This window comes from Nomascus leucogenys, chromosome 2 (genome assembly GCF_006542625.1).
Source record: "Nomascus leucogenys isolate Asia chromosome 2, Asia_NLE_v1, whole genome shotgun sequence".
Lineage (NCBI taxonomy): Eukaryota > Metazoa > Chordata > Mammalia > Primates > Hylobatidae > Nomascus > Nomascus leucogenys.
Window position 1 is genome coordinate 32,424,159 of NC_044382.1, and position 25,242 is coordinate 32,449,400.

The 25,242-nt window shown below is 39.4% G+C and overlaps 1 protein-coding gene across 1 annotated transcript in view; it reads right to left on the reverse strand.

The window, feature by feature from the left end:
- RBM27 (RNA binding motif protein 27) overlaps positions 1-25,242 on the reverse strand; it is an 86,540-nt gene that overhangs the window by 54,378 nt on the left and 6,920 nt on the right. Inside the window, exons 2-7 of the mRNA XM_003266582.4 lie at positions 16,560-16,678; positions 12,108-12,232; positions 6,584-6,675; positions 5,714-5,907; positions 4,695-4,955; positions 1,581-1,874 (exon numbers count right to left, since the gene is read on the reverse strand). Coding sequence (XP_003266630.1) covers positions 1,581-1,874; positions 4,695-4,955; positions 5,714-5,907; positions 6,584-6,675; positions 12,108-12,232; positions 16,560-16,678 — 1,085 coding nt within the window. The remainder of the gene's footprint in view (positions 1-1,580; positions 1,875-4,694; positions 4,956-5,713; positions 5,908-6,583; positions 6,676-12,107; positions 12,233-16,559; positions 16,679-25,242) is intronic.

Below are 25,242 nucleotides of genomic sequence, written 5' to 3' on the forward strand. Positions count from 1 at the left end.
TTGTAAAGGCGGGGTTTCGCCTTGTTGCCCAGGCTGGTCTCAAACTCATGAGCTCAAGTGATCTGCCAGCCTCAGCCTCCCAAAGTGTTGGAATTACAGGCATGCACCACTATGCCGGGCCATGAAATGTATATTCTACAGAATACTTTATTACTGCAGGGAAGCTCAGGATCATGAGAAACCATTTTTACAATTTCTGTAATTATAATTCTATAATTGAGTCTGTAATTATTTCAAAATAAAATGTTAAAAAGAAATTCATTAAAACTAATGCTTAAACTGAACAGCAATATTTCTAAAAATAAAAATTTGCCATCTTTTATTTATTTATTTATTTTTGAGACAGGGTCTGGCTCTGTCACCCAGGCTAGAGTGGAGTGGTGCAATCTCCACCCAGGCTCAAGCCATCCTCCCACCTCAGCATCCCAAATAGCTGGAACTACGGGTACACACCACTATGCCTGGCTAATTTTTCTATTTTTTCTAGAGATGGGGTTTCGCCATCTTGCCCAGGCTGGTCTCAAACTCCAGAGTTCAAGTGATCCACCCACCTCGGCCTCTCAAAGTGCTGGGATTACAGATATGAGCCACCATGCCCAGCCTAATTTGCCATCTTTTAATGTTAAATGTCTTCAAGCAGATAACGTTTTATATTTTTGCATACATGAAAACAATTCATTCCATAATTTTTTCAATTACGTTTTAAAAATTTAGTCTTACTTCTATTTCTACTATATTGGCAACTGTTAATAATGCTTTTTAAATGACCATTTTAAAACATTTCTTACTCCTAATTTTGGTGGATGTGATAATGGCATATAGATTTTTTTTTTTAAATAAAAACAAAAAGTCCTTATCAGAAAGGAGATCCATACTGAAGTACATACTGGTGAAGTGACATGACATTTAGAATTTACTCCAGCAAAAAAAGTGTATGGGAGAGAAGGGAAAATATGAGACAAAACAGCTGAATATTGATCATCGAGGCTGGATGATGATACGTGCAACACACATACTATTCTACTTCTAAAAATGTCCGTAATAAAAAAATTTTTTTTAATATTATTTCGATATTCTTGAAGAGATTTTCCTTAAAGACTGGAAAATTTCATAAAACTCCTAACATGTTTTTTCTCTGACATCTTAAAAACTGGCTTTCTTGGCCAGGCATGGTGGCTCATGCCTGTAATCCTAGCACTTTGGGAGGACAAGGCAGGAGGGGCCAGGAGTTCAAGACCAACCTGGCCAACATAATGAGACCCTGTCTCTAAAGAAAAACTAAATAAAAATAAATAAATAAAAAAATACTGGCTTTCTTAAGATGATAACTAGATTTGACTGCAGGTCAATATGGGTTAGGCCACTACACACAAAATTTACACTGTGGTAATACAAATAACACTATGCAATAATGGATGAAAAAAAGAAGAGAATAGCATCTTAATTATGGGAATATATTCCAAGTTATATTATTACTCTATTTCTCAAACACTTTAAACGAGCGTCAAGTTAGCTAAAAGGGATGAGGTTCTTCTAAACAGAACACTAGAGAAAGAAAAATTCAACGAATATATACTTACTTGGTATGGGAAGCACAACGGATGGTGGAGGCTGACCATGTCCTTGGGGAACAGGAAGTCTCATACTATGGCCAGGACCTGGACCTGGGCCCGGGCCTGGGCCTGGACCCGGGCCCGGGCCTGGGCCTGGACCTGGCATTGGAGGCATTAACATTCCAGGAGGTGGTGGAGGAGGAAGCCCAGGAGGAGGGGGTGGGAAAGGAATCATACTTGGCAGAGCAACTTCATCAACAACTAGGGGATCATTCCCATGATCAAACTGACAAAGGTCACCAAGTACACAAAATCCTCTTTCTGTGGAATAAAGAATAAAAAAAGAATCTTATTATCATCTACTTAGAGTTCAGAAAACAACAAAACATGTCCCTGAAAAACCCACAATCTCATTTACAATGCGGTTTTCTCCAAGGAATCCAAAGTCTCAGTGTTACTCTGTTAAGCATCACATATCCCCAAGGTAGAGGCAGATGTATTCTCTATTTTTTATACTATGATACTATGACTTGCTGAGACAGCGAATAAAAGAGTCAAGAACAGGTTACCAACTACCATTATACTAAACCATTTGCAATTAAGTTTTCATAATAAAAACTCAGATATTTTAAGCAAGTATCAATTTAGCAAAGGCATGGGCTAGGGGAGAATAAGGGCATTGACCTAGATTATTTACTCTCAATCTATTCTCATTACATTATTCTAAAGCAACCATTATTGCTATATCTGGAAGTTGAAACTTTCAAATATTCAAGTGGACATTATGTACCAGGTTATTATTTGTAGCACTGTTCAAAGTAGAAAAATAATAGAAACATCCCAAACATACATCAATAAGGAATAAGTTAAACACATGTTTGTACATAAAGAATACTAAGAGCAGGGCCGGGCGCAGTGGCTCATGCCTGTAATTTCAGCACTTTGGGAGGCCAAGGCAGGCAGATCACGAGGTCAAGAAACCGAGACCATCCTGACCAACGTGGTGAAACCCTGTCTCTATTAAAGATACAAAAATTAGCTGGGCGTGGTGGCACGTGCTTGTAGTCCCAGCTACTCAGGAGGCTGAAGCAGGAGAATCACTTGAACCCAGGAGGCGGAGGTTGCAGTGAGCTGAGATCACGGCACTGCACTCCTGCCTGGTGACAGAGCGAGACTCCATCTCAAAAAAAAGAGAAAAAAAGAATACTAAGAAGCCTAAATAAATACTGAGGAAGCTCTCTATGTTTTAACATAGGATGAATGCCAGGAAATACTGCTAACTGAAAAAACATTATGCAGAAGTATGAGTAGCATACTAGTATTTATGTTAAAAATGTGGGGAAAATATGTGTATTTACTTATGTACATATGCGCAGACTATGTTTGGAAAGATAAACAACAAACTGATAACATTACGTTGGCCTTGGGAAGGAGTATTCTATGGCTGAGAGATTAGGGCAAAAATGAGGTAATTCTTTAATTACAATTTGACTCTATTCCCTACTTTAAAATAAGTAAAATGTAAAAACATATGCATTCTATATTTATAGAAAAAAATTATGATGTCTGTGACTTGCTTGAAATAATACAGGCCACAGAAGTGAGTGGGAGCATACATTAAAACAACATTCCCCATGAGTTGGTGCCTATTTAAATGATGTAACAGATACACTGAGGTTAAGCATATCATTTTGTCAGCTTTTATGAATATATAAATAGTTCCATAATAAAAATTTAAAAGAAATACACACATACTGATTCATTCATTCAAATGGAAAGTCAGCAAATCAAACTTGTAAGTAACTTCTACAAATTCCCAGCAGCAAACACTACTCAAGAAAAATGACCAATTCCTGGCTGGGCATGGTGGCTCACACCTGTAATCCCAGCACTTTGGGAGGCTGAGGCAGGTGGATCACCTGAGGTCAGGAGTTCCAGACAAGCCTGACCAACATGGTGAAACCCCGCCCCTACTAATACAAAAATTAGCCGGGCATGGTGGCTCATGCCTGTAATCCCAGCTACCTGGGAGGCTGAGGCAGGAAAATTGCTTGAACTTGGGAGGCAGAGGCTGCAGTGAGCCAAGATTGTGCCATTGCACACCAGCCTGGTGGACAAACAAGTCCGTCTCCAAAAATAAATAAATAAATAAATATTCTTTTAAAAAATTACAATTACTAGTGCCTACGAAATTTTACGGTATACTATGGCATACAGTGTTTGAAATAACAATGAGAACAAAAAAAAAATCTAAAAAAGGGTAAAATTTAAATATTCTCTTAATCAAACACTCCCCATTCAGCCCTTTTAACAAAATTTGGGGCCGGGCGTGGTGGCTCACGCTTGTAATCCCAGCACTTTGGGAGGCCGAGGCAGGCAGATCACGAGGTCAGGAGATCGAGACCACGGTGAAACCCCGTCTCTACTAAAAGTACAAAAAAATTAGCCGGGCGTGGTGGCGGGCGCCTGTAGTCCCAGCTACTCGGAGAGGCTGAGGCAGGAGAATGGTGTGAACCCAGAAGGGGGAGCTTGCAGCGAGCCGAGATCGCGCCACTGCACTCCAGCCTGGGTGAGAGAGCAAGACTCCGTCTCAAAAAAAAAAAAAAAAAAAAAAAAAAAAAAATTGGACTATAGGTATGGTGCGGTGGCTCACACCTATAATCCGAGCACATTGGGAGGCCGAGGCGGGCAGATCACCTGAGGTCAGGAGTTCGAGACCAGCCTGCCCAAAATGGTGAAACCCTGTCTCTACTAAAAACACAAAAGTCAGCCAGGCATGGTGGCGCACGCCTGTGTGTGACTTGCTTGAAATAACACAAGCCATAGAAGTGAGTGGGAGTATAGATTAAACAACATTCCCTATGAGTTGGTGCCTACTTGGGAGGCTACTTGGGAGGCTGAGGCAAGAGAATCGCTTGAACCCAGGAGATGGAGATTGCAGTGAGCCAAGATTGAGCCACTGCACTCCATCCTGGGCAACAGAGCGAGACTCTGTCTCAAAATAAGTAAGATAAAATAAAATAAAATAAAATGAAATAAAATAAAATAAAATAAACTGGACTATAAAAGATACGCAGTATATGCAACATTTGCTCTGCTAGTACTTTTGGGCACAATATGAGAAAAGGTGGTGATTTTTACCATCATAATCTCTGCATCGCCTCTTTGGTGGTAGGTTTCGACCAAAAGAATTGGAAGAGCTATGATTGTTATAGTAATTAGACCAACTCTCGGTTGTGTTTTCAGAGTGGTGAGCAGGTGCGATCACAGTAACAGTGCTGGGAATAGACTGTGCCCCAGAGGAATACTGCTCAGAAGAGTTTGGAGGTGGTGCAGACACAGGCACATACGAACTCTCCAGGTCATTCCTTTCGCTCTTAAACTTCGATCTTTCCCTGTGCTCTGTTTGGAGACAAAATTAAAAACAGAAAACAAAGAGATCAGATATTTCATGTCTTAAACTATGTTTATTTTCTCACATAGAAGAGAAAACATGAGAATGTTGAATTAAACTTATCTAGCCATCCATATTTCATACTGCTCTCTTTATTAATATATCCTAAAAGCAGAGACATCAACATGTGACATATCTTGGGCAAGAACTTGTGCAAAATCATCTTTTATATTATCAACATCAGTTACACTTAACTGAAAAAGAGTCAGCTTCTCCACAGATATTTAATAAGAAGGTTATCTAAGAACTGACTTCCAAACTTGTATCTCAGAAAATGAGTGGTTGGGATCCCAATAATCCACTTATTTTATCCATTTAATTTTATAAACAGCAAGCACCTTTACAGCAAATCAATTACTTTTAGAAAACCAAACAAACAAAAAAGAAAAGCAGGCAACCCTCTTCCTCACGTGATAGTTTTATTGATTAAAGGATATTTGTATCCATTGTACAAAATGAGTTAAGTCTAGACATGTACAATGATACACTTGAATAGCTCCTTTTTAATCAAACTCCCTTGACTCCATCCCCAGAATAGAGCCCTGTTTTCTAACAAAATGAATATTGAGTTTCTTGAGATAATTCCAGTTTTTACACTGCTCAGACATATTAAAGGTACATCTTTCTTTGAGATAATTTCTTGCACCCTTGTGATAGAGACAGATAAACAACTACGGAGTTTTTAGGGGGACACTCATCTACTCACCAACATTCCTATTTGGATCCCGGTCTTTGCTGCGCCCCCTACTTCGGCTTCTACTACGACTCAGGCCTCGGCTCTTACTCCGACTCTTACTCCTGCCTCTTCTCCAGTCATACTTCTCACGGTACAATTCATTCCGCTCATAGTACCGGTCATAGTCTCTCCATTTCCCGTCTTCTCTTTTTTTCTCACGTGTCCTATAATATACAGATATAAAAGCCATATGCAGACTATAGAAACCAAGCCTGCAAACAAATCTATAGTATAAATACTACTCTTGAGTCATCCAAATGCATATCTATGCTTTTTTAGAAAGTTGCAAAACTACCACATAATTCCTCTCATCAAATATATACAGAGAAAAAACATCCCTCCTGCAACTATACTGGGTGGGGAGAAATGAAAAAAAGAGGTGAATCCAAAGTATGGGGAGGGGTGGGCAGGGGAAAACAGAAAATTTGAAATAGAAAAGAAAAAAGGCTCAAAACAAAGTGTTCCTAAACAAAGACCAATTTTTGATGTTAGGTTGATGATTCAATATACAAGTTGTACTACTTGTCATAAAAAATGACTTGGATGATTTTAATACTGAGCACCCCTAACCAAATGGAACATTTCATTAATATTCTCTAAGGGGACTGCTCCCACCCCAGAGCTCTTGGGGAAAACACATAATAATGACTGTTTATAAAAGGAACAGAAAGTAAGACAAAGACAAAAAAAAAAAGAATGAAAGGAAGAAAGGTAACATCTTTCTTTAATGAGTTTACAGAGAGAGGAGTTAGTATATATATTAAAAATCCCTTTAATGTCCTTGCAAGGCAACTAAAAAGTGAGTTATCAATGTCTTCCTAATTAAAGATAAACACGAACCTTCGTTCACTAGATTCTGAACGAGTCTTCTGGGGACTAGGATATTTCTTTTTTCTGCCATCTCGTTCTTCCTCTGCTGGCTCCTGAAATACCTATATGAAAATATTGATTAGAAGTAAGAGCAGGGCCAGGCACGGTGGCTCACACCTATAATCCCAACACTTTAGGAGGTCCAGGTGGGAAGACTGCTTGAGGCCAGGATATTGAGACCAGCCTGGGAAACACAGCGAGACTCCATTTCTACTAAAAATAATAAATAAAATAAGTTAGCGGGGCATGGTGGCATGCACCTGTATGTAGTCCCAGCTACTCAGGAGGCCGATATGGGAGGACTGCTTGAACCCAGAAGTTTGAAGCTGCATTAAGCCATCATCACACCACTGCACCACAGGCTGGGTGAGAGAGTGAGACCCTTCTCAAAAACAAACAAAAAAAGAAATAAGAATGGTCCCTCTTGGCCGGGCGCACTGATTCACACCTATAATCCCAGCACTTTGGTTGGCTGGGGCGGGCAGATCACTTGAGGTCAGGAGTTCGAGACCAGCACGGCCAACATGGTGAAACCCTGTCTCTACTAAAAATAAAAAAATTAGCCAGGCGTGGTGGCATGTGCCTGTAGTCCCAGCTACTCAGGAGGCTGAGGCAGGAGAATCGTTTGAACCCAGGAGGCAGAGGTTGCAGTGAGCTGAGATCACGCCACTGCACTCCAGCCTGGGTGACACGAGACTTTGTCTCAAAAAAAACAAAAGAATGGTCCCTCTATAAATTATGAAACATGTCCATCTACCTGGTAATATTTCTGGCGCAAGAGAGGGCACGAGTAAATACACTGAAAAAATAAAGTCAAATCATAGCCAAAAGAGTCAGGCAACAGCAGAAATAAAAAAGATGCTCAGATTACTTCAACAAGCAGTATATTAATTTTTTAATGTTAATTTAAAGTAGGGAATGGTAGTGTAGGAAAAGTATAAACAATTCATTCTTCAAATTAAAACAGCAAATCTCTTAAGTACCATATAGTAAAATGGTTATGTTTTCCTCATTGTGAAATATATATACATATATAATTCATTTGAGTAGCTCTTCAGATTTATTCCATAGGAAACGTTTAAGGAATAAATGGTTGAATTCATGAATGCTATAAAACTAAGTAATTCATGTAAACTACGGAAAAATGGTATTGGAACTGATAGAAATGTTAAGGCTTTCTCTTAAAGCCTAACCATCAAAATTGACCAGAAATACAAAGAGAACAGTAATTTTTATTTTTTTATTTTATTCTTTTGTTTTTTTGAGACCGAGTCTCACTCTGTCACCCACGTTGGAGTGCAGTGGCGCTATCTCGGCTCACTGCAACCTCTGCCTCCTGGAGAACCAGTGATTTTTATTATTGTCTTTGAACAAGTTTATCTCAAACCGAATATATAGTCTTTACTAGAGAAAGGTGAAATAAAGTCATTTGCAAGAGTTAAACAAATACCTACCTAATGGAGAAGCTCACTGACAAATACACAAATCAGGAAGTGAGTGAATGGACTTAGGAGATAATAATTTAATAAAATTCAGGCAACATAAAATGGCAGCCACAATATGGCAACCAGATGGCAGCAAAATCACTACACAGTCACTAGACTACATTTAAAAATCATTCTCTATCCTAATTCACAGGAAATACAGAGGATGTATTATTCCACTGGGATGCAGACAGCAAAATCCAGACAGTAAAAAACTCTACAAGACAAATGATTGAATTTCTTCACAAAATAAAATTTAAGGAAAAAGATGAAGTAAAGAAAAGAGGAAATGAAGGCAGTGTGCTTCATAAATCATGGCACATGTCTACCAAGTTGTTTTTCCAGAAGCAGGATGAGTTGGTGCCAATGATCCAAATTCTCTTACCCTGGTGATCAATAGTCTAATTAGAAAACCACAAATGGAACCCAATGTAGCCGAAGACCAAGGAAGAAAGTTAAAATGGGTAATCCCTAGATTTGCTTCTCTATATCCTGTTCAGAGCAACTAAGCACAGAGCAGAAAAAGACAATTAGCCAAAGATGTGTGCCACCTCAAACTCCTTTCCTACTCTATTATCTAACAGAAATACTAAAAACAATTATGTTTATGCACTACTAAATGAACTATAATTTATTTCAGTAATTACGATTAAGTTATGTATAAAACTTAGAAAATGAGAAACGCCAGAAAGCTGTCAGTTGGGGTAGCTCTACACAGAAACTGGCATTATCCATTTCTCACAGTTCTCAAAATCGTATCTACAAAGATACAAAAAAGATAGTATAACAGTTTTGTTTTTTTTTTTAAACTGTTCTTTCAAAACTCAAGACAGGCTGGGTGCAGTGGCTCACACCTGTAATCCCAGCACTTTGGGAGGCTGAGGCAGGCGAATCACCTGAGGTCAGGTGTTCAAGACCAGCCTGGCCAACATGGTGAAACCGTCTCTACTAAAAATACAAAAAAATTAGCCAGGAGTGGTGGTGGGCACCTGTAATCCCAGCTACTTGGGAGACTGAGGCAGGAGAATCGCTTGAATCCAGGAGGTAGAGGTGGCAGTGAGCCGAGACTACACCATTGCACTCCAGCCTGGGCAGTAAGAATGAAACTTCATCTCAAAAAATTAAATAAATAAACTCAAGATAATGCAAATTTTCTCTTATATTCAAATCAGCTGCCTCTCATACAGATACATCTAAACCACTGAAATTCGATGACTGTAAAAAACATGTCACAAAAAATTTTAACTTATAAAAAACATAATCTATACCATAGACCAAAAATTATATACTATAAAGTACCAAAGAAAAATGTCTATGAAAGTACTCAAGAAAGGTTTCTTCCAGCCCTGGCACAGTGGCTCATGCCTATAATCCCAGCACTTTGGGAGGCCGAGGCAAGCAGGTCACTTGAGGTCAGGAGTTTAAGACCAGCCTGGTCAACTTGGTGAAACCGTCTCTACTAAAAAAAAAAAAAAAAAAAAAAAAAAATATTAGGCAAGCGTGGTGGCAGGGCCTATAATCCCAGCTACCCAGGAGGCTGAAGCAGAATAATCGCCTGAACCTGAAAGGTAGAGGTTGCAATGGGCCGAGATCGCGCCCCCGCACTCCTCCCTGAGTGACAGAATGAGACTCTGTCTAAAAAAAACCAGAAAGGTGGCCAGGCGCGGTGGCTCACCCTTGTAATCCCAGCACTTCAGGAGGCCGAGGTGGGTGGATCGCGAGGTCAGGAGTTCAAGACCAGCCTGGCCAATATGGTGAAACCCCGTCTCTACTAAAAATACAAAAATTAGCCAGGCATGGTGGCACATGCCTGTAATTCCAGCTACTTGGGAGGCTGAGGCAGGAGAATCGCTTGAACCCAGGAGGTGGAAGTTGCAGTGAGCTGAGATGGCACCACTGCACTCCAACCTGGGCGATGCAGCAGACTCCATCTCAAAAAAAAACAAACCAGAAAGGTAAAAAACAGAAAGGTTTCTTCCTATTTCCAGTACTTGAAGACACATCCAACAAGCCTCTCCAATTTTGAGAGAACCCGATGAGATAATTACAGGGCATGATATAAAAAGAAAAAACAGACAGCAGTCTCAGTTGATCTTCATAAATATAGCCACATTTTTTCTTTTAATGTTGGATCAGGTCAATCAGCCTAGCATTTAAAAATGAATCGGAAATGATAACTAAATGATATCTAATCCTTAGAATCAATCCTGAAAATGGAGAGGAAAAGAACATGCTATAAAAAAGAAACACCTGGGATTGGGTGCAGTGGCTCATGCCTGTACTCCCAGCACTTCGGGAGGCCAAGTCAGGAGGATCACTTAAGCTCAGGAGTTCAAGACCAGCCTGGGAAACATAGTGAAACCCTGTCTCTTAAACAACAACAAAAAACTTTTTTAAAAGGAAATAAAAAAGGACATTGCTTGATCAATTGATAAAACTGAATACAGATAATACATTAAAGTACTATATGGATGTTAAATTTACTAAACTTGATCACAGTATCATAGTTACCTAAGAGAATATTCCTTACTCGTAGGAAATACACACTGAAGTACTTTACTTAGGGGCAAAAACACATGAAGTATGTGACTCACTACTCAAATGACTGAGAAAAAAATCATATGGATATTCAAAGAGAGCAGATGGGGCAAATTTTCAGTAAGTATATCTAGAACACCTATAACCCCAGAGCTTTGGGAGGCAGAGGTGGGAGTTCGAGACCAACCTGGGCAACATAAGGAGACTCCATCTCTACCGAAAAAAAAGTTTATCTAGATAGATGTCATATGGGTGTTTTGGGTATTATTCTTGTAATTTTTTTTTCTTTCTGAGGCAAAGTTTTGCTCTTGTTGCCCAGGCTGGAGTGTAACAGTACGATCTCGGCTCACTGCAACCTCCGCCACCCGGGTTCAAGCAATTCTCCTGCCTCAGCCTCCCAAGTAACTGGGATTACAGACACCTGCCACTACGCCCAACTAATATTTTGTATTTTTAGTAGAGGCAGGGTTCCCCATGTTGGCCAGGCTGATTTCAAACTTCTGACCTCAGGTGATCCGCCCACCTAGGCCTCCCAAAGTCCTGGGATTACAGGCATGAACCACCACACCCGGCCTCTTGTAATTTTTATTTAAGTTTAAAATTATTTCTAAATTAAAAATTCATTTTACCTTCAGAATAAATGTAATAAAGATAAATACTGGGAAATATTTCTGCATGATAACCAACATTTATGTGCCAGGCACTGGACTAGAAACTATACACACACACACATATATATATACACACATACATATATACATACATACATAATCTCACTTAATCCTCAATGAGTACTACTCTGATCCTCATTTTACTGATATCAAAGTGAGACAGAGAAGTTAACTTGTAGAGCTGTTATTCTAACTCATGCAACCTGATTACAGAATCCACATTCTTCTATACTATATTGTCTGTACATAAAAGGAAGTACAAAGAACTCTGTAAAATTTCCTTCTTGGCTCAAACAATTAGGTTACCATCTATAACCATGTTTTCATACTTCAATATTATAAAAATATTTTTAAAATCCTCTTTCTAATGTTGACAGTGATGTTCACAATTACATTAACTATTTTTTAAAACTCTATATAATCAAAAAGTGCAACTGGTTTCTCCATATACATGAAAATGTGATACCTAATGATTTCTCTTGAGGATCTGTTAACAGTTCACTTTCAGTCAATCTCTCTACATTTAACCAAGTTTTCTTTTTCTAAAAGTCACTAGATAAGATTTCTCTGACTTCCTCAATATTGCTAAAATATTTCTTGGATCTCTAAACAAGCTATCTGAAACTTTTCAACTCTTCAGTCCAAGCCACTACGAAATCCTGATGAAGAATCTGTACCATGCCTAAAATCCAGAAACTTGAATCAATACACAATTACTTTTAAAAGGCTCAACTTCCGACTAAGGATACTGGTGACAGGATCTAAGAGGCCCCCAAAAGCAGGAGAAAAAATGTGCATTACCTCTTCTTTAATTTCTTCTTTTTCTTGGACTAGTGGTTTTGGCTCAGGTTTAACTGGTTCCAAAGGTGGAAGGTAGTTCTTAGTATAGAGACTTTCGAATAGTTTGTCCACAAAACCTGAAGTTTCTAAGGAGAAGAAATAACATTTACATATTGCGCAAACAAAAAACAAAAATTTGACAACACATTGTCAGCAAAGCTCAGGAAAACAGGACATCTTTTACACTGCTAGTAGGACTAAAAATGAGTCCTACTTTATGGAAGAAAATCCCACTTCCAGGTTTTTAAATCCTTCTGACCTACTTGGAAAATGATATAGATGTAACATTATTTGTTGCAGTATGTAATAGCAAAAGATCTGAAACAACTCAAATTTCCATGAATAAGAGACTAGTTAAATAAACTATGGGACATCTATACAACAGAGTACACGGTGGCTATATAAAGAAAGAATACTGATAATACCTGATCTCAAAGATATAACAGTATATATTTATATGTGTTTCTATCTGCATAAAGAAACTGAAATAAAATAAAAACTGACAAAATTGTGTACTGTAGGTGGGAACGCAGTGGATGTAAAACAGGTAAGAGACTTTCATGGTATACCTTTATATTGTTGGATTAAAGGCACTGCCAACTCAAAAAACTTTACTGAAAATTTTTTTTAATCAGTTAAATATTTATTGATATGAAAATGATATGAAACTAACTTTTTGTGTTTTACTTAAAGGGTGCTCTGTTTGAAACTTCCTCAGACAACTGAATGGGAGAACCAGGTGAATTTACTAAAAGTATTAATGTCAAATATTTATACTGCTTTTTTTTGTTTGTTTTTGAGACAGAGTCTTGCTCTGTTGCCCAGGCTGGAGTGCAGTGGTGCGATCTCAGCTCACAGCAACCTCCGCCTCCTGGGTTCAAGTGATTCTCCTGCCTCGGCCTCCTGAGTAGGTGGGATTACAGGCATGTGCCACCACGCCTGGCTAATTTTTGTATTTTTAGTAGAGACGGGGTTTCACCATGTTGGCCAAGCTGGTCTTGAACACCTGACCTCAGGTGATCTGCCTGCCTCGGCCTCCCAAAGTGCTGGGATTACAGGCATGAGCAACCACATCCAGCCTATGTCTTATTTAAACCAAATATAAGTAACTTTGATTGGTCCTACCCTAAGGAACAGCTAAAGAGCATATTAAAAGCACAACACAAACTCTGCTTACATTGCAATTATTACATCTTTTACATAAAGGCTATTTCTAAAATGTTATCTTTTCTACAGAAAAGCATCTTCTTATAAATTTCTTTACACTACTAATTTGTGTAGTAAGCATTTTTCCATGATTATAAAACTGTTAGCTCTCATTAACTATTACACATAAACTTAAGACAATAATCAGACCCTTCAAAAGCCTCTATAATCAGAATACTTTCACTTATAATTATTATTTAAAACAATTTATAACATGTTATTATCTTTTGTAATCTGAAAGATACATAGCTCAATTTTTAAAAGGCAAAGATAAACATCTACTATTAAACAATATTTTCTGGGAAACCAAAGAGTTTGGGAAAAATTAAAAATAAATAAAAATAAAAACAATATTCAAGGTACACTATTAAATTTTAAAAATATTACATATTATTATAAAAGAGTATGTTCACTTAATACTATTTTAAGATGCAATATAAACACAGACATAAGTCTACAGTTGCACTGTCCAATACAGTAGCCACTAGCCACATGTAGCTCTTTAAAATTGAGTTAAAATTAATTAAAATTAAATTTAAAAATCAATTTCTGGCCAGGCGCAGTGGCTCACACCTGTAATCCCAGCACTTTGGGAGGCCGAGGCGAGTGGATCACTTGAGGCCAGGAGTTTGAGACCAGCCTGGCCAACATGGTGAAACCCTGTCTACTAAAAATACAAAAATTAGCCAGGTATGGTGGTGCATGCCTATAATTCCAGCTACTCGAGAGGCTGAGGTAGGAGAATTGCTTGAGCCCAGGAGGTAGAGGTTGTAGTGAGCTGAGATTGCACCATTGCACTCCAGCCTGGGCAACAAGAGTGAAACTCTGTCTCAAAAAAAAAACAAAAATCAATTTCTCTGGCCTATTAACCAGATATCAAGTGCTCAAAAGCCACATGTGGCTAATGGCTACTGAAATGGAAAGTAGATATAGACCATATGCACAAAGTTCTATTGGACAGTGCTAGTCTAGAAAGACACACACAAGCTGATAACAGTGATTTTTATCTCTGGTGGCAAATTTATGGTTACTTACTTTCTTATTCTTTTAAAAATGTAGTGTATAGTTCCTTCTCATATATATTACCTATGTAATTTTTTTTTAGTTACTAAAATCCTTTCTAACTTTTTTTGTTTTTTGAGATGGAGTCTTGCTCTGTCGCCCAGGCCTCCTGAGTAGCTGGGACTACAGGCACCCACCACCATGCCCAGCTAATTTTTTTGTATTTTTTTTAGTAAAGACGGGGTTTTCACCGTTAGCCAGGATGGTCTCGATCTCCTGACCTCGTGATCCACCTGCCTCGGCCCCCCAAAGTGCTGGGATTACAGGCGTGAGCCACCGCGCCCGGCCAATCCTTTCTAACTTTTTATAACAAAGAATTCTTAGACGTCTAAACATTCATTTGGCCTTTTACACCAAATATGTTTTGCTTTCTCTTTTTTCAGGGCTCTACATTTCACAAGACTCATCTTTAATGTAAATCAAGTAATGTAAATGAACACATTTAGAAAAGAAAACATCTGTACTGGGGAGGAATTCTTTAAGTAGTTGTTGTACTGGGAAAAAATTCTGTCAGTATTGCTTTGTTTCTACAAAAAGAGCTGTAAAATGCATGAAAAAATATGTAATCCTATGTTTTAGATTGAGAAGCCATACTTACTTTTCTCTTTCTCAGTAAATATTTATTTTAAATGATATCTTCTTATCACCAATAGCTAAATCAACTGATAAATGTGTATTATTCACATTCCTATCCATCCATTCAACTATATATATATATATATATATATATATATATATATACACATATATATATATTTTTTTTTTTTTTTTTTTTGAGATGGAGTCTTGCTCAGTCACCCAGGCTGGAATGCAGTGGCGTTGATCTTGGCTCACTGCAACCTCCGCCTCCCGGGTTCAAACGATTCTCCTGCCTCAGCCTCCCAAGTAGCTGGGACTACAGGCGCATGCCACCACCTCCAGCTAATTTTTGTATTTTTAGTAGAGATGGGGTTTCACCATGTTGGCCAGGATGGTCTCGATCTCTTGACCTCATGATCTGCCCGCCTCGGCCTCCCAAAGTGCTGGGATTACAGGCGTGAGCCACCGCGCCTGGCCCATTCAACAATATTTACTGAACATCTTCCATGTACCAAGTACTGTAGGTTCCAAGTCTCCACTCTTAACCAAACAAAAGGCAAACAAAGGGTAGAGAGACAGATAAACAGGCAAATAAACCTCTGACAGGTGGTGACAAGTGCCATGAAAACAACAAAACAGGAGTCAGGCACAGGGGCTCATGCCTTGTAATCCCAGCACTTTGGGATGCCAAGGTGGGGCAGCTGCTTGAGGCAAGAAGTTCAAGGATCAGCCTGGGCAACAAAGTGAGACCCCAACACTACAAAAATAAAAATACATAGATATAAAAATAAACAAATAAAAAAGAAAAATAAAACAAAACAGGGTTGGAAGGAGGAGAGTGGATGGAGGCATGGAGTATTACACTGTATGTAGAGCACTCGGGGAAACCGCTTTCAGAAGATGACATTTGAAGAGACCAGAAAGAAGCGAGAGAAGATTCCATGTTTCAGGCAAGGGTAAAACGAGTTCAAAGGGCCTGAGTTGGAAACATGTTTGCCATAGTTCAAAAAACAGGTGGTCAGTGTGGCTAGAGTGGAACAAGTGAGGGGGAATGACAGGAGATAAGGTCAGAGAGGCAACAGGGGAAACCTTAGGAAGCTCTGTAGACCATGGAAACAGATTTGGTAAGAAGATGAAAAGTTAAAGGCACAAAGAGAAGAGGATCATACACATCTCTTCTTGGATATTAAGAAGCCCCATCCAAGGGGGGAAAAAAACTGATGAGCTCATCATCTTAATGAACACCAAGAATAAGCAGCTTCATTATCCTTAAACTGTTACCCCTCAATCATCAAGTAGACTCTGTCAAAAGCTGCAAAAGACCTAATCATCTAAAAAGCATCAGAGCTGCCATTGCCTCAATAGAGGAAAGCAGCAAAGAAGGAAAGGGAAAAAACCAGTTCTAACAAAACATGATAAATAATTAAGTATGAATGGGTATATTCAAGTATTCAAAGGACTCTGACTAATTTCTTTCCTATCAAGCTTATATCTGCAAGACTTTTCAGGAAGTTTTAAATTTAAAATCTTTACTTCAATACTCGATTGAAGGCCCATAATAATTACCTTTTTGTAAAAAGACATCAAGTTGATCAGCACAAAAGGCTTTTAATTCTTTCTCAGGTTTGTCCTTCTTGACCAGTGCTACAACATAGTTGGCTAAGGCTGAAGGATCAGCATCACATCTAGTTAGACAAAGAGAAAACAAAAATTTTAAAAAACACTTTTTTTCAAACAGTAGTGTAATTAATGAAGTCACCCTTATTTTGGAAAACGAGAGATCAAAACTCTATTCTAAAAAGTGACCACAAACACAGGCAACTTTTATAATAAACATATACATACTGCGAGATTTTCCTTTTGCATTTATTTCTACAAAATGACTAGTATGTCTTCTATTTTTGAGGTTCTAATTATACCAAGGATCTTGGGCGAGCTCTACATTTATTTGTTCTCTCAATGATAATAGGCAAAGAGTGGCAACTGACCCCTAAGTTGCTGTCTGGCTCCCAGCTATAGAAGCACTGTCAATAACACCTTCAGGAACTATCTGTTCCAGGTGATTAACGAGCAAAAGGAAGGGAAGTGATGGAAAAAATTTCTCCTCTCCTCAAGACACCTCTCCCGACACCCTAGGCACCAGTATCTAAAAATGGCTATCAACCCTTTTGCTAATCTCAATGGGTATCTTAAAGATCTTTTTAAAAAATAAGAACATGAAAAGAATGGCATTTAAATATTATTGGCAAATGCTTTAGCAGCTATAAGAAAGAAAGAAAAGATCTAGGAGTTAGAAACAGAAAGGAAAAGAGAAGTGGTGAAAGGACAGCAGAGATAACCTTTATCTACTTCACATTTTTTCTAGTAAGTAATCCAACACTGACACTCAAAATCATCTCCTATTCCAGGACAGCTCATAATCCTTGGGTTGTCAACTCCTGATGTATAGTAATCTGTCAGACTCGAGGTTTTATGTACATCACATGAAACTAAAAGTTTTCTTGTTGTAAACATATATATATGTATACATATATATACATGTTTTCTAGGCTTCCTGATGAATTTTCTAGGCTTCCTGATGAATGCATAAATAACACATATCCTTCACAGTCAGGTTATGAAGGTAAAATGAAAACATTCAGGCTGGGTGCAATGACTCATGCCTGTAATCCCAACACTCTGAGAGGCTGAGGCAGGAGGATCATTTGAGCCCAGGAGTTCAAGACCAGCCTGGGCAAAATGGCAAAACCCTGTCGCTATAGAAAATACAAAAATTGGCCAGGTGTGGTGGTGCACGTCCGTAATCCAGGCTACTGGGGAGGCTGAGGCGGGAGGATGCTCAAGGCTGGGAGGCAGAAATTGCAGTCAGCCAATCACACCACTGCACTTCAGCCTGGGTGACAGAGTAAGACCATGTCTTAAAGAAACAAAAAACAAAAAAAAAAATTCAGAATAACAGTAAGTAAAATCATTAGGCAAGCAAAGTGATTATATAACCTATAAAACACTATTCAAATCTAACTAATCTTGTTCTATAATCCTTGGGCCTTCACTGCCAGCCAGAAAGTTAAAAGGTTTCAGCTCACTTGGGAGGCTGAGGCAAAAGGACACCTTGAGCCCAGGAGTTGGAGGTTGCAGCAAGCCATGATCATGCCACTGCACTCCAGCCTAGGCAACAGAGTGAGACCTTGACTCCATAAAAAAAACAAAACAAATAAAAAAAAAAAAACAGGCTTCGGCTCAAGAGTATCAATCACATTTCCAATAACTTTATGAGATTAGTAAACAAAATAAAAACCAAGCACCAGTACTTTTACTTCCTTCTAGTTTTTATGTTTAAAGTTCATAATTCAGTAACACAACTTTTCTGTTGTCAATATTAACACTGTCATGGGAAAGGCTGGTTCTTTAAATATCCATTCACCTGGCCGGGCACAGTGGCTCATATTTGTAATCCTAGCACTTTGGGAGGCCGAGGCGGGCAGATTACCTGAGGTCAGGAGTTCAAGACCAGCCTGGACAACATGACGAAACCCCGTCTCTACTAAAAATACAAAAATTAGCCAGGCAAGGTGGCTGGCACCTGTAGTCCCAGCTACTCAGGAGGCTGACACAGGAGAATCGCTTGAACCCGGGAGGCAGAGGCTGCAGTGAGCTGAGATCGCACCACTGCACTCCAGCTTGGGCAACAGAGCGAGACTCCGTCTCTAAATAAATAAATAGACAGACAGACAGACAGACAGACAGATAGACAGATAGTCAGTCAAGGCTGGGCCTGGTGGCTCATGCCTGAAATCCCAACACTTTGGGAGGCCAAGGCTGGCTGCTTAAGCCTAGGAGTTCAAGAGCAGCTTGGGCAATATAGCGAGATCCGGTCTCTACAAATAATATAAAAATTAGCCAGGCATGGTGGCGCACACTTGTAGTCCCAGCTACTCAGGAAGCTGAGACAAGAGGATTGCCTGAGCCTAGGAGGTCAAGGTTGCAGTGAGCCATGATCACACCACTACCCCCCAGCCTGGGATACACAGTGAGACCCTGTCTCAAAAAATAAAAAATAAAAGAAAGTAAAGATTTTTCTTAAGCAAAAATGTTACATTTTGGAGAATTATGAACAGATAACCTTATTAAGGCCAACTGTTAAATTCTAAAATTGATAAATATATTGTAAACTTGAATTTGCTGAGAGTAGGTCTTAAGTGTTCTCACCACACAAAAAAAGATAGCTATATGAGATGATTATGTTAACTAGCTTTTGATATATATGCACATTTCAGCATGTGCATATATATCAAAACATCACACCTTAAATACATACAATTTTTATTAATAAAATTTTAAATTAAAAACCAAAATAGTGAATATGTAGCCTTTCTATCTTCAAAAAATATTATGGTCGGGTGTGGTGGCTCACACCTGTGGGAGGCCAAAGTGTGGGGATCGCTTGAGTCCAGGAGTTTTAGACCAAGGCGAAAATCTGCTTCTACAAAAAATTAACCAAGTGTGGTGGCATGCACCTGTGGTCCCAGCTACCCAGGAGGCTGAGGTGGGAGAATCACATGAGCCCAAGAGGTGGAGTTTGCAGTGAGCCGAGATTGTGCCATTGCTCTCCAGCATGGGCAACAGAGCAAGACTGTCTCAATAAAATAAAATAAAAATTACACATGCCGGCTGGGCACGGTGGCTCACGCCTGCAATCCCAGCACTTTGGGAGGCCGAGGCAGGAGGATCACGAGGTCAGGACTTCAAGACCAGCCTGACCCAAATGGTGAAACCCCATCTCTACTAAAAATACAAAAATTAGCCGGGCGTGGTGGCGTGCACCTGTAGTCCCAGCTACTTGGGAGACTCAGGCAGAATCGCTTGAACCCGGGAGGTGGAGGTTGCAGTGAGCCAAGATCACGCCACTGCACTCCAGCCTGGGTGACAGAGCGAGACGGTCTCAAAAGAAAAAAAAAAAAATTACACATGCCATGCTTACCCTGGCTATTCTATAAACACCTTAAAAAACAGATGTGTAGGCCCCAACATAATTTCACCCCTGAGAATAATAAGAAATTTTTTATCAGTGTAGTTCTAGTCTACATTCATATGGAAGAGAGAAGGGGAAAAAATTACATTTCCACCTTTACTTAAAAAGTTTAGTTCTTGGATAAGGGTAGTCTAACACAGAAGAGAAGGACTTAGAAAAATAAATAAGAATGGAAGAAAATGGCAATGTTATTTTCTCTGATGTTATAGGAACCTTCAAGGAGCCTAATGATCTGATAGATTTAGTAATGGGTACGGATAATAAAGTTTCTATATGTTAGGAATGGGCAAAAGATTCAGATATTGGATAACCGAAATGGGTTTAAGAAACCCAGATATTGGCTGGGCGCAGTGGCTCATGCCTGCAATCCCAGCAGTTTGGGAGGCTAAGGCAGGAGGATCACCTGAGGTCAGCAGATCGAGATCAGCCTGGCCAACATGGTGAAACCCCATGTCTACTAAAAATATAGAAATTAGCCAGGTGTTGTGGCATGCGCCTGTAATCCCAGCTACTTGGGAGGCTGAGGCAGGAGAATTGCTTGAGCCTGGGAGGCAGAGGTTGCAGCAAGCCGAGACCATGCTACTGCACTCCAGCCTGGGCAATAGGGCGCAACTCAGTCTCAAAAAAAAAAGAAAAGAAACCCAGGTATCTTTTACATATATTTAGCATTCAGACTCTAAAAAACATACGCCAAGTTAGGCTGCTTCTGATGAAATGCATTTTGATATGACAGTGTTAAAAATCAAGATGAATATACAGGAAAGTAAAAGAGTAGAAAAGGTTAGACTCCAGAAGAAGAGAATGATCACAGATTCTAAACATTTGTTTAATGTGAGGGAACAAATGATTGTCAATAACTGACAGAAATCTCCACCAAATACAACAGCATGTTTACAGCCAAAGGAATAGGACCATTTACATTTAACAGCTCCTAACACGTATCCATAAAGTACGCTCTGAAGAAAATTATAAGTCTAAAATAATAAGTCACACTAATTGAATGGTGAAACTTAAATACATTGGGGAGTTTTGTGCTCTAATTTTCTAGACCTTTACAATTATTCTTACTTATTCTTTCACCCATTGACCCCTCACTATATAATCTCTAAAAAACAGCCATGATACTGTAGCTACAGTATCAATGTTAACTACTCAACAAGACTTCCAGAAGTATGTCACAAAAATCTGAGTACAACTAAGACTCGAGAATATAAGACAAATGCAGCATCACTTCCCTCTCCTGAAAAATCATCACTTCTTTCTTCTCATACTCAGGAAGAGTACTTAAAATCTTTTAGCTACTTTATTTGGAACTAAAGCTTATTTATGGGAATCCATTACTGCTTGACTATAAAAACAAGCATATTTGGGGATGAAAGAGATTGTAAAATTTGGGATCCATGACTATGTTAAATACACATGTCTCTAGACAAAAAGGGACTTCTATTATAACACAGAGATTAGAAAAGGTAATAATATCCATCTTAAATTACCATTCTACTATAGATTTGTAAATCTGTAAAGAAAAATTAAGAGATCGATTTAAGATCAGGCAGACAGCACATCTGTGGAACTAAAACTCAGCTGCAATTCCACACAAGTAAAATCTGTTTCACAAGCATGTCTTTTTCTAATGTATATCTGCAGGAAAAATTAATGTATCTTAAGTATCAACCAACAGTTACCTTCTAAAGAATCAACAAAAGAAATTTCCTAAAGCTTAATGTAACTTACAAATAGGATTCCTTAAAATTCACACCTTGCACAATAACATTTTAAGAACATGCTTCAATTATCTTTTAAGTTATTTAAAAAATAAAAGTCAACAAATTTTTATCGGAGTAAGCTAATAGAAACATTGCCATAAAAATGCCTCATCTGTAAAAATCTCAAATTTGTCTTTTTCCCCTTTTAATGAAATCTCTATTGCACATATATTACACAACTGCTGAGCCAGTACATAAGCTTCATAGAAAATTTCAGACATACAATCATAAGATCAAAGAGTAAGGTCCTACACCTTTGGCCCCAAGCCAAAAAACACTACTGAAAAACCATTACCATTTACTTGCTTTAGGAAAAAAGCCAAGACTACTTAGACCTTTCCCACTTTCAGAAAAATTTACATGTTTCTGAATATGGATCTAATTTTAAGTTCCATCTTAAGGTGCTCTTTCTTTCAGAGGTGAAACAACTAATACATGTGCTTCTGAGCCACAGGTTAAAAAAAAAAAAAAAAAAAAAAACTCCTGATCTCAATGCGTATCAACAGCCATTAAAAACATCCATATTCTTGGCCGGGCGTGGTGGCTCACACCTGTAATCTCAACACTTTGGGAGGCCAAGGTGGGTGGATCACCTGAGGTCAGGAGTTTGCGACCAGCCTGACCAACATGGAGAAACCCCATCTCTACTAAAAATACAAAATTAGCTGAGCATGGTGGTGCATGCCTGTTATCCCGGCTACTCAGGAGGCCGAGGCAGGAGAATCGCTTGAACCCAGGAGGCAGTGGTTGCGGTGAGCCAAGATCACGCCACTGCACTCCAGCCTGGGCAACAAGAGCGAAACTCCATTTCAAAAAAAAAAAAAAAAAATCCACATTCTCTGACCAGTAGTTACACTTATGATAAACTAGACTAAGGGAATAAAGGCAAATATAGAAAATACTACTAGTACCTAAAGCTACACACACACAAAATGTATTTATTAAATAAAAACAGCATTACTTTTTAACAAAAAAATAGTGCCAAGGTAACCATTCTCTTATTGTTGGATGTTTGTGAAATATTAGGCATCCAAAGTGATGGTTATAAGCTGGGCATGGTAGTGGGTGCTTGTAATCCCAGCTACTCAGGAGGCTGATGCAGGAGAATCGCTTGAATCCATCTAGGAGACGGAGGTTGCAGTGAACTGAGATCATGCCACTGCACTCCAGCCTGGGCAACAAAGCAAGACTCCATCTCAAAAAATATATATGTAATATAGTATAATATAATACAATAAACAAATGTTTTTTAAAAAATTATGGTTATGGCCAGGCACAGTGGCTCATGCCTGTAATCCCAGCACTTCAGGAGGCTGAGGTGGGAGGATCGCTTCAGCTCAGGAGTTCAAGACCAGTCTGGGCAACATAGTGAGACCTCCATCTCTAAAAACATAAAATAAAAAAATTAGCCTGGTGTAGTGGCATGCACCTATAGTCCCAGCTACTCAAGAGGCTGAAGAGGGAGGATTGTCTGATCCTGGAAGGTTGAGGCTACAGTGAGCTATGACCATGTCACTGCACTCCAGCCTGGGTGACAGAGCAAAACACTGTCTTAATAAAAAACAAGGGCCGGGCGGGGTGGCTCATGCCTGTAATCCCAGCACTTCGGGAGGCCGAGGCGGGTGGATCACGAGGTCAAGAGTTCGAGACCAGCCTGGCCAACATGGTGAAAGCCCGTCTCTACTAAGAATACAAAAATTAGCCAGACGTGGTGGTGGGTGCCTGTAATCTCAGTTACTTGGGTGGCTGAGGCAGAAGAATCACTTGAACCCGGGAGGCGGAGGCTGCAGTGAGTCAAGATCGCACCACTGCTCTCCAGCCTGGGTGACAGAGCAACACTCCATCTCGGGGGTGGGGGGAACAACAACAACCAAAAAAACCAAAGTGATGGTTATAAAAGCAATATAAATATGTGAAAAATGCTTCTGATGTAATGTCAAAGAAATCAGAATTTTACAGTGAGTCTGACTGTAGCTATATAAAAATTCATACACATAAGAGAAACAGAAAATAAGTACTAATAATTTTCTTTTCTCTACTTTCTATATTGTCATAATGCAATAATACGTTTATTTTTATTTTAAAAGAATGAAAGTGAATTTAAAAAAAAGTCTGACTCTGAGATCTGTGTTCAGATTATTCCTTTGGTAAGACCATACTGGGCCAGGCCCGGCGGCTCACACCTGTAATCTCAGGGGCGGATTACCTGAGGTCAGGAGTTCAAGACCAGCCTGACCAACATGGAGCAACCCCGTCTCTACCAAAAATACAAAATTAGCCAGGCGTGGTGGCGCATGCCTATAATCCCAGCTACTCAGGAGGCTGAGGCAGGAGAATAGCTTGAACCTGGGAGGCGGAGGTTGTGGTGAGCCGAGATCGTACCATTGCACTCCAGCCTGGGCAACAAGAGCGAAACTCCTCTCAAAGAAAGAAAGAAAAAAAAGATAAGACCATACTGGACAAAGTAAGTAAAAATGGAATTGACTTTCACATTTGTTAATACTTATTAAAGATACACATATATTGGTACTTCTACTTCTTTTCAAATAAAAACTTTCTGTCTTAGTCTGTTTGGGCTACTATAACAAAATACCTTAGACTAGGCAATTTAGTATTTATTTATTTTTTGAGACAGGGTCTCATTCTGTTGCCCAGGCTGGAGTACAGTGGCGTGATCATGGCTCACTGCAGCCTCAACCTCCCAGGCTCAAGTGATCCTCCCACCTCAGCCTCCCAAGTAGGTAGGACGACAGGCGTGAACCACCATGCCTGACTAAGGCTTTTTTTTTTAATTTTTTTGCAGAGGCAGAGTTTTTGCCCCATTGTCCAGGCTGATCTGGAACTCCTGGACTCAAGTGATCCACCCACCTCAGCCTCCCAAAGTGCTGGGATGACAGGCATGAGCCCACAATGCCCAGCCAACTAGGCAATTTATAAACAGAATTTTTCTTTTTTTTTTTTTTTTTTTTTTTTGAGACGGAGTCTCGCTCTGCTGCCCAGGCTGGAGTGCAGTGGCACGATCTCGGCTCACTGCAACATCCACCTCTCAAGTCCATGCCATTCTCCTGCCTCAGCCACCTGAGTAGCTGGGACTACAGGCACCCATCACCATGCCTGGCTAATTTTTCATATTTTTAGTAGAAACGGGGTTTCACCGTGTTAGCCAGGATGGTCTCGATCTCCCGACCTTGTGATCCGCCCACCTCAGCCTCCCAAAGTGCTGGGATTACAGGTGTGAGCCACCGTGCCTGGCTATAAACAGAAATTTATTGCTCACAGTTCTGCAGGCTGGGAAGTTCAAAATTAAAGCATCAGCAAACTTGGAGTCTAGTGAGGGCCCATTCTTCACAGATGGCACCTTCTGTGTCCTCTCATGATAAAAAGCAGGCTCCTTTCATATATATTTTTTTTGAGATGTCCAACATGAATTTTGGGGGGACACCAACATTCA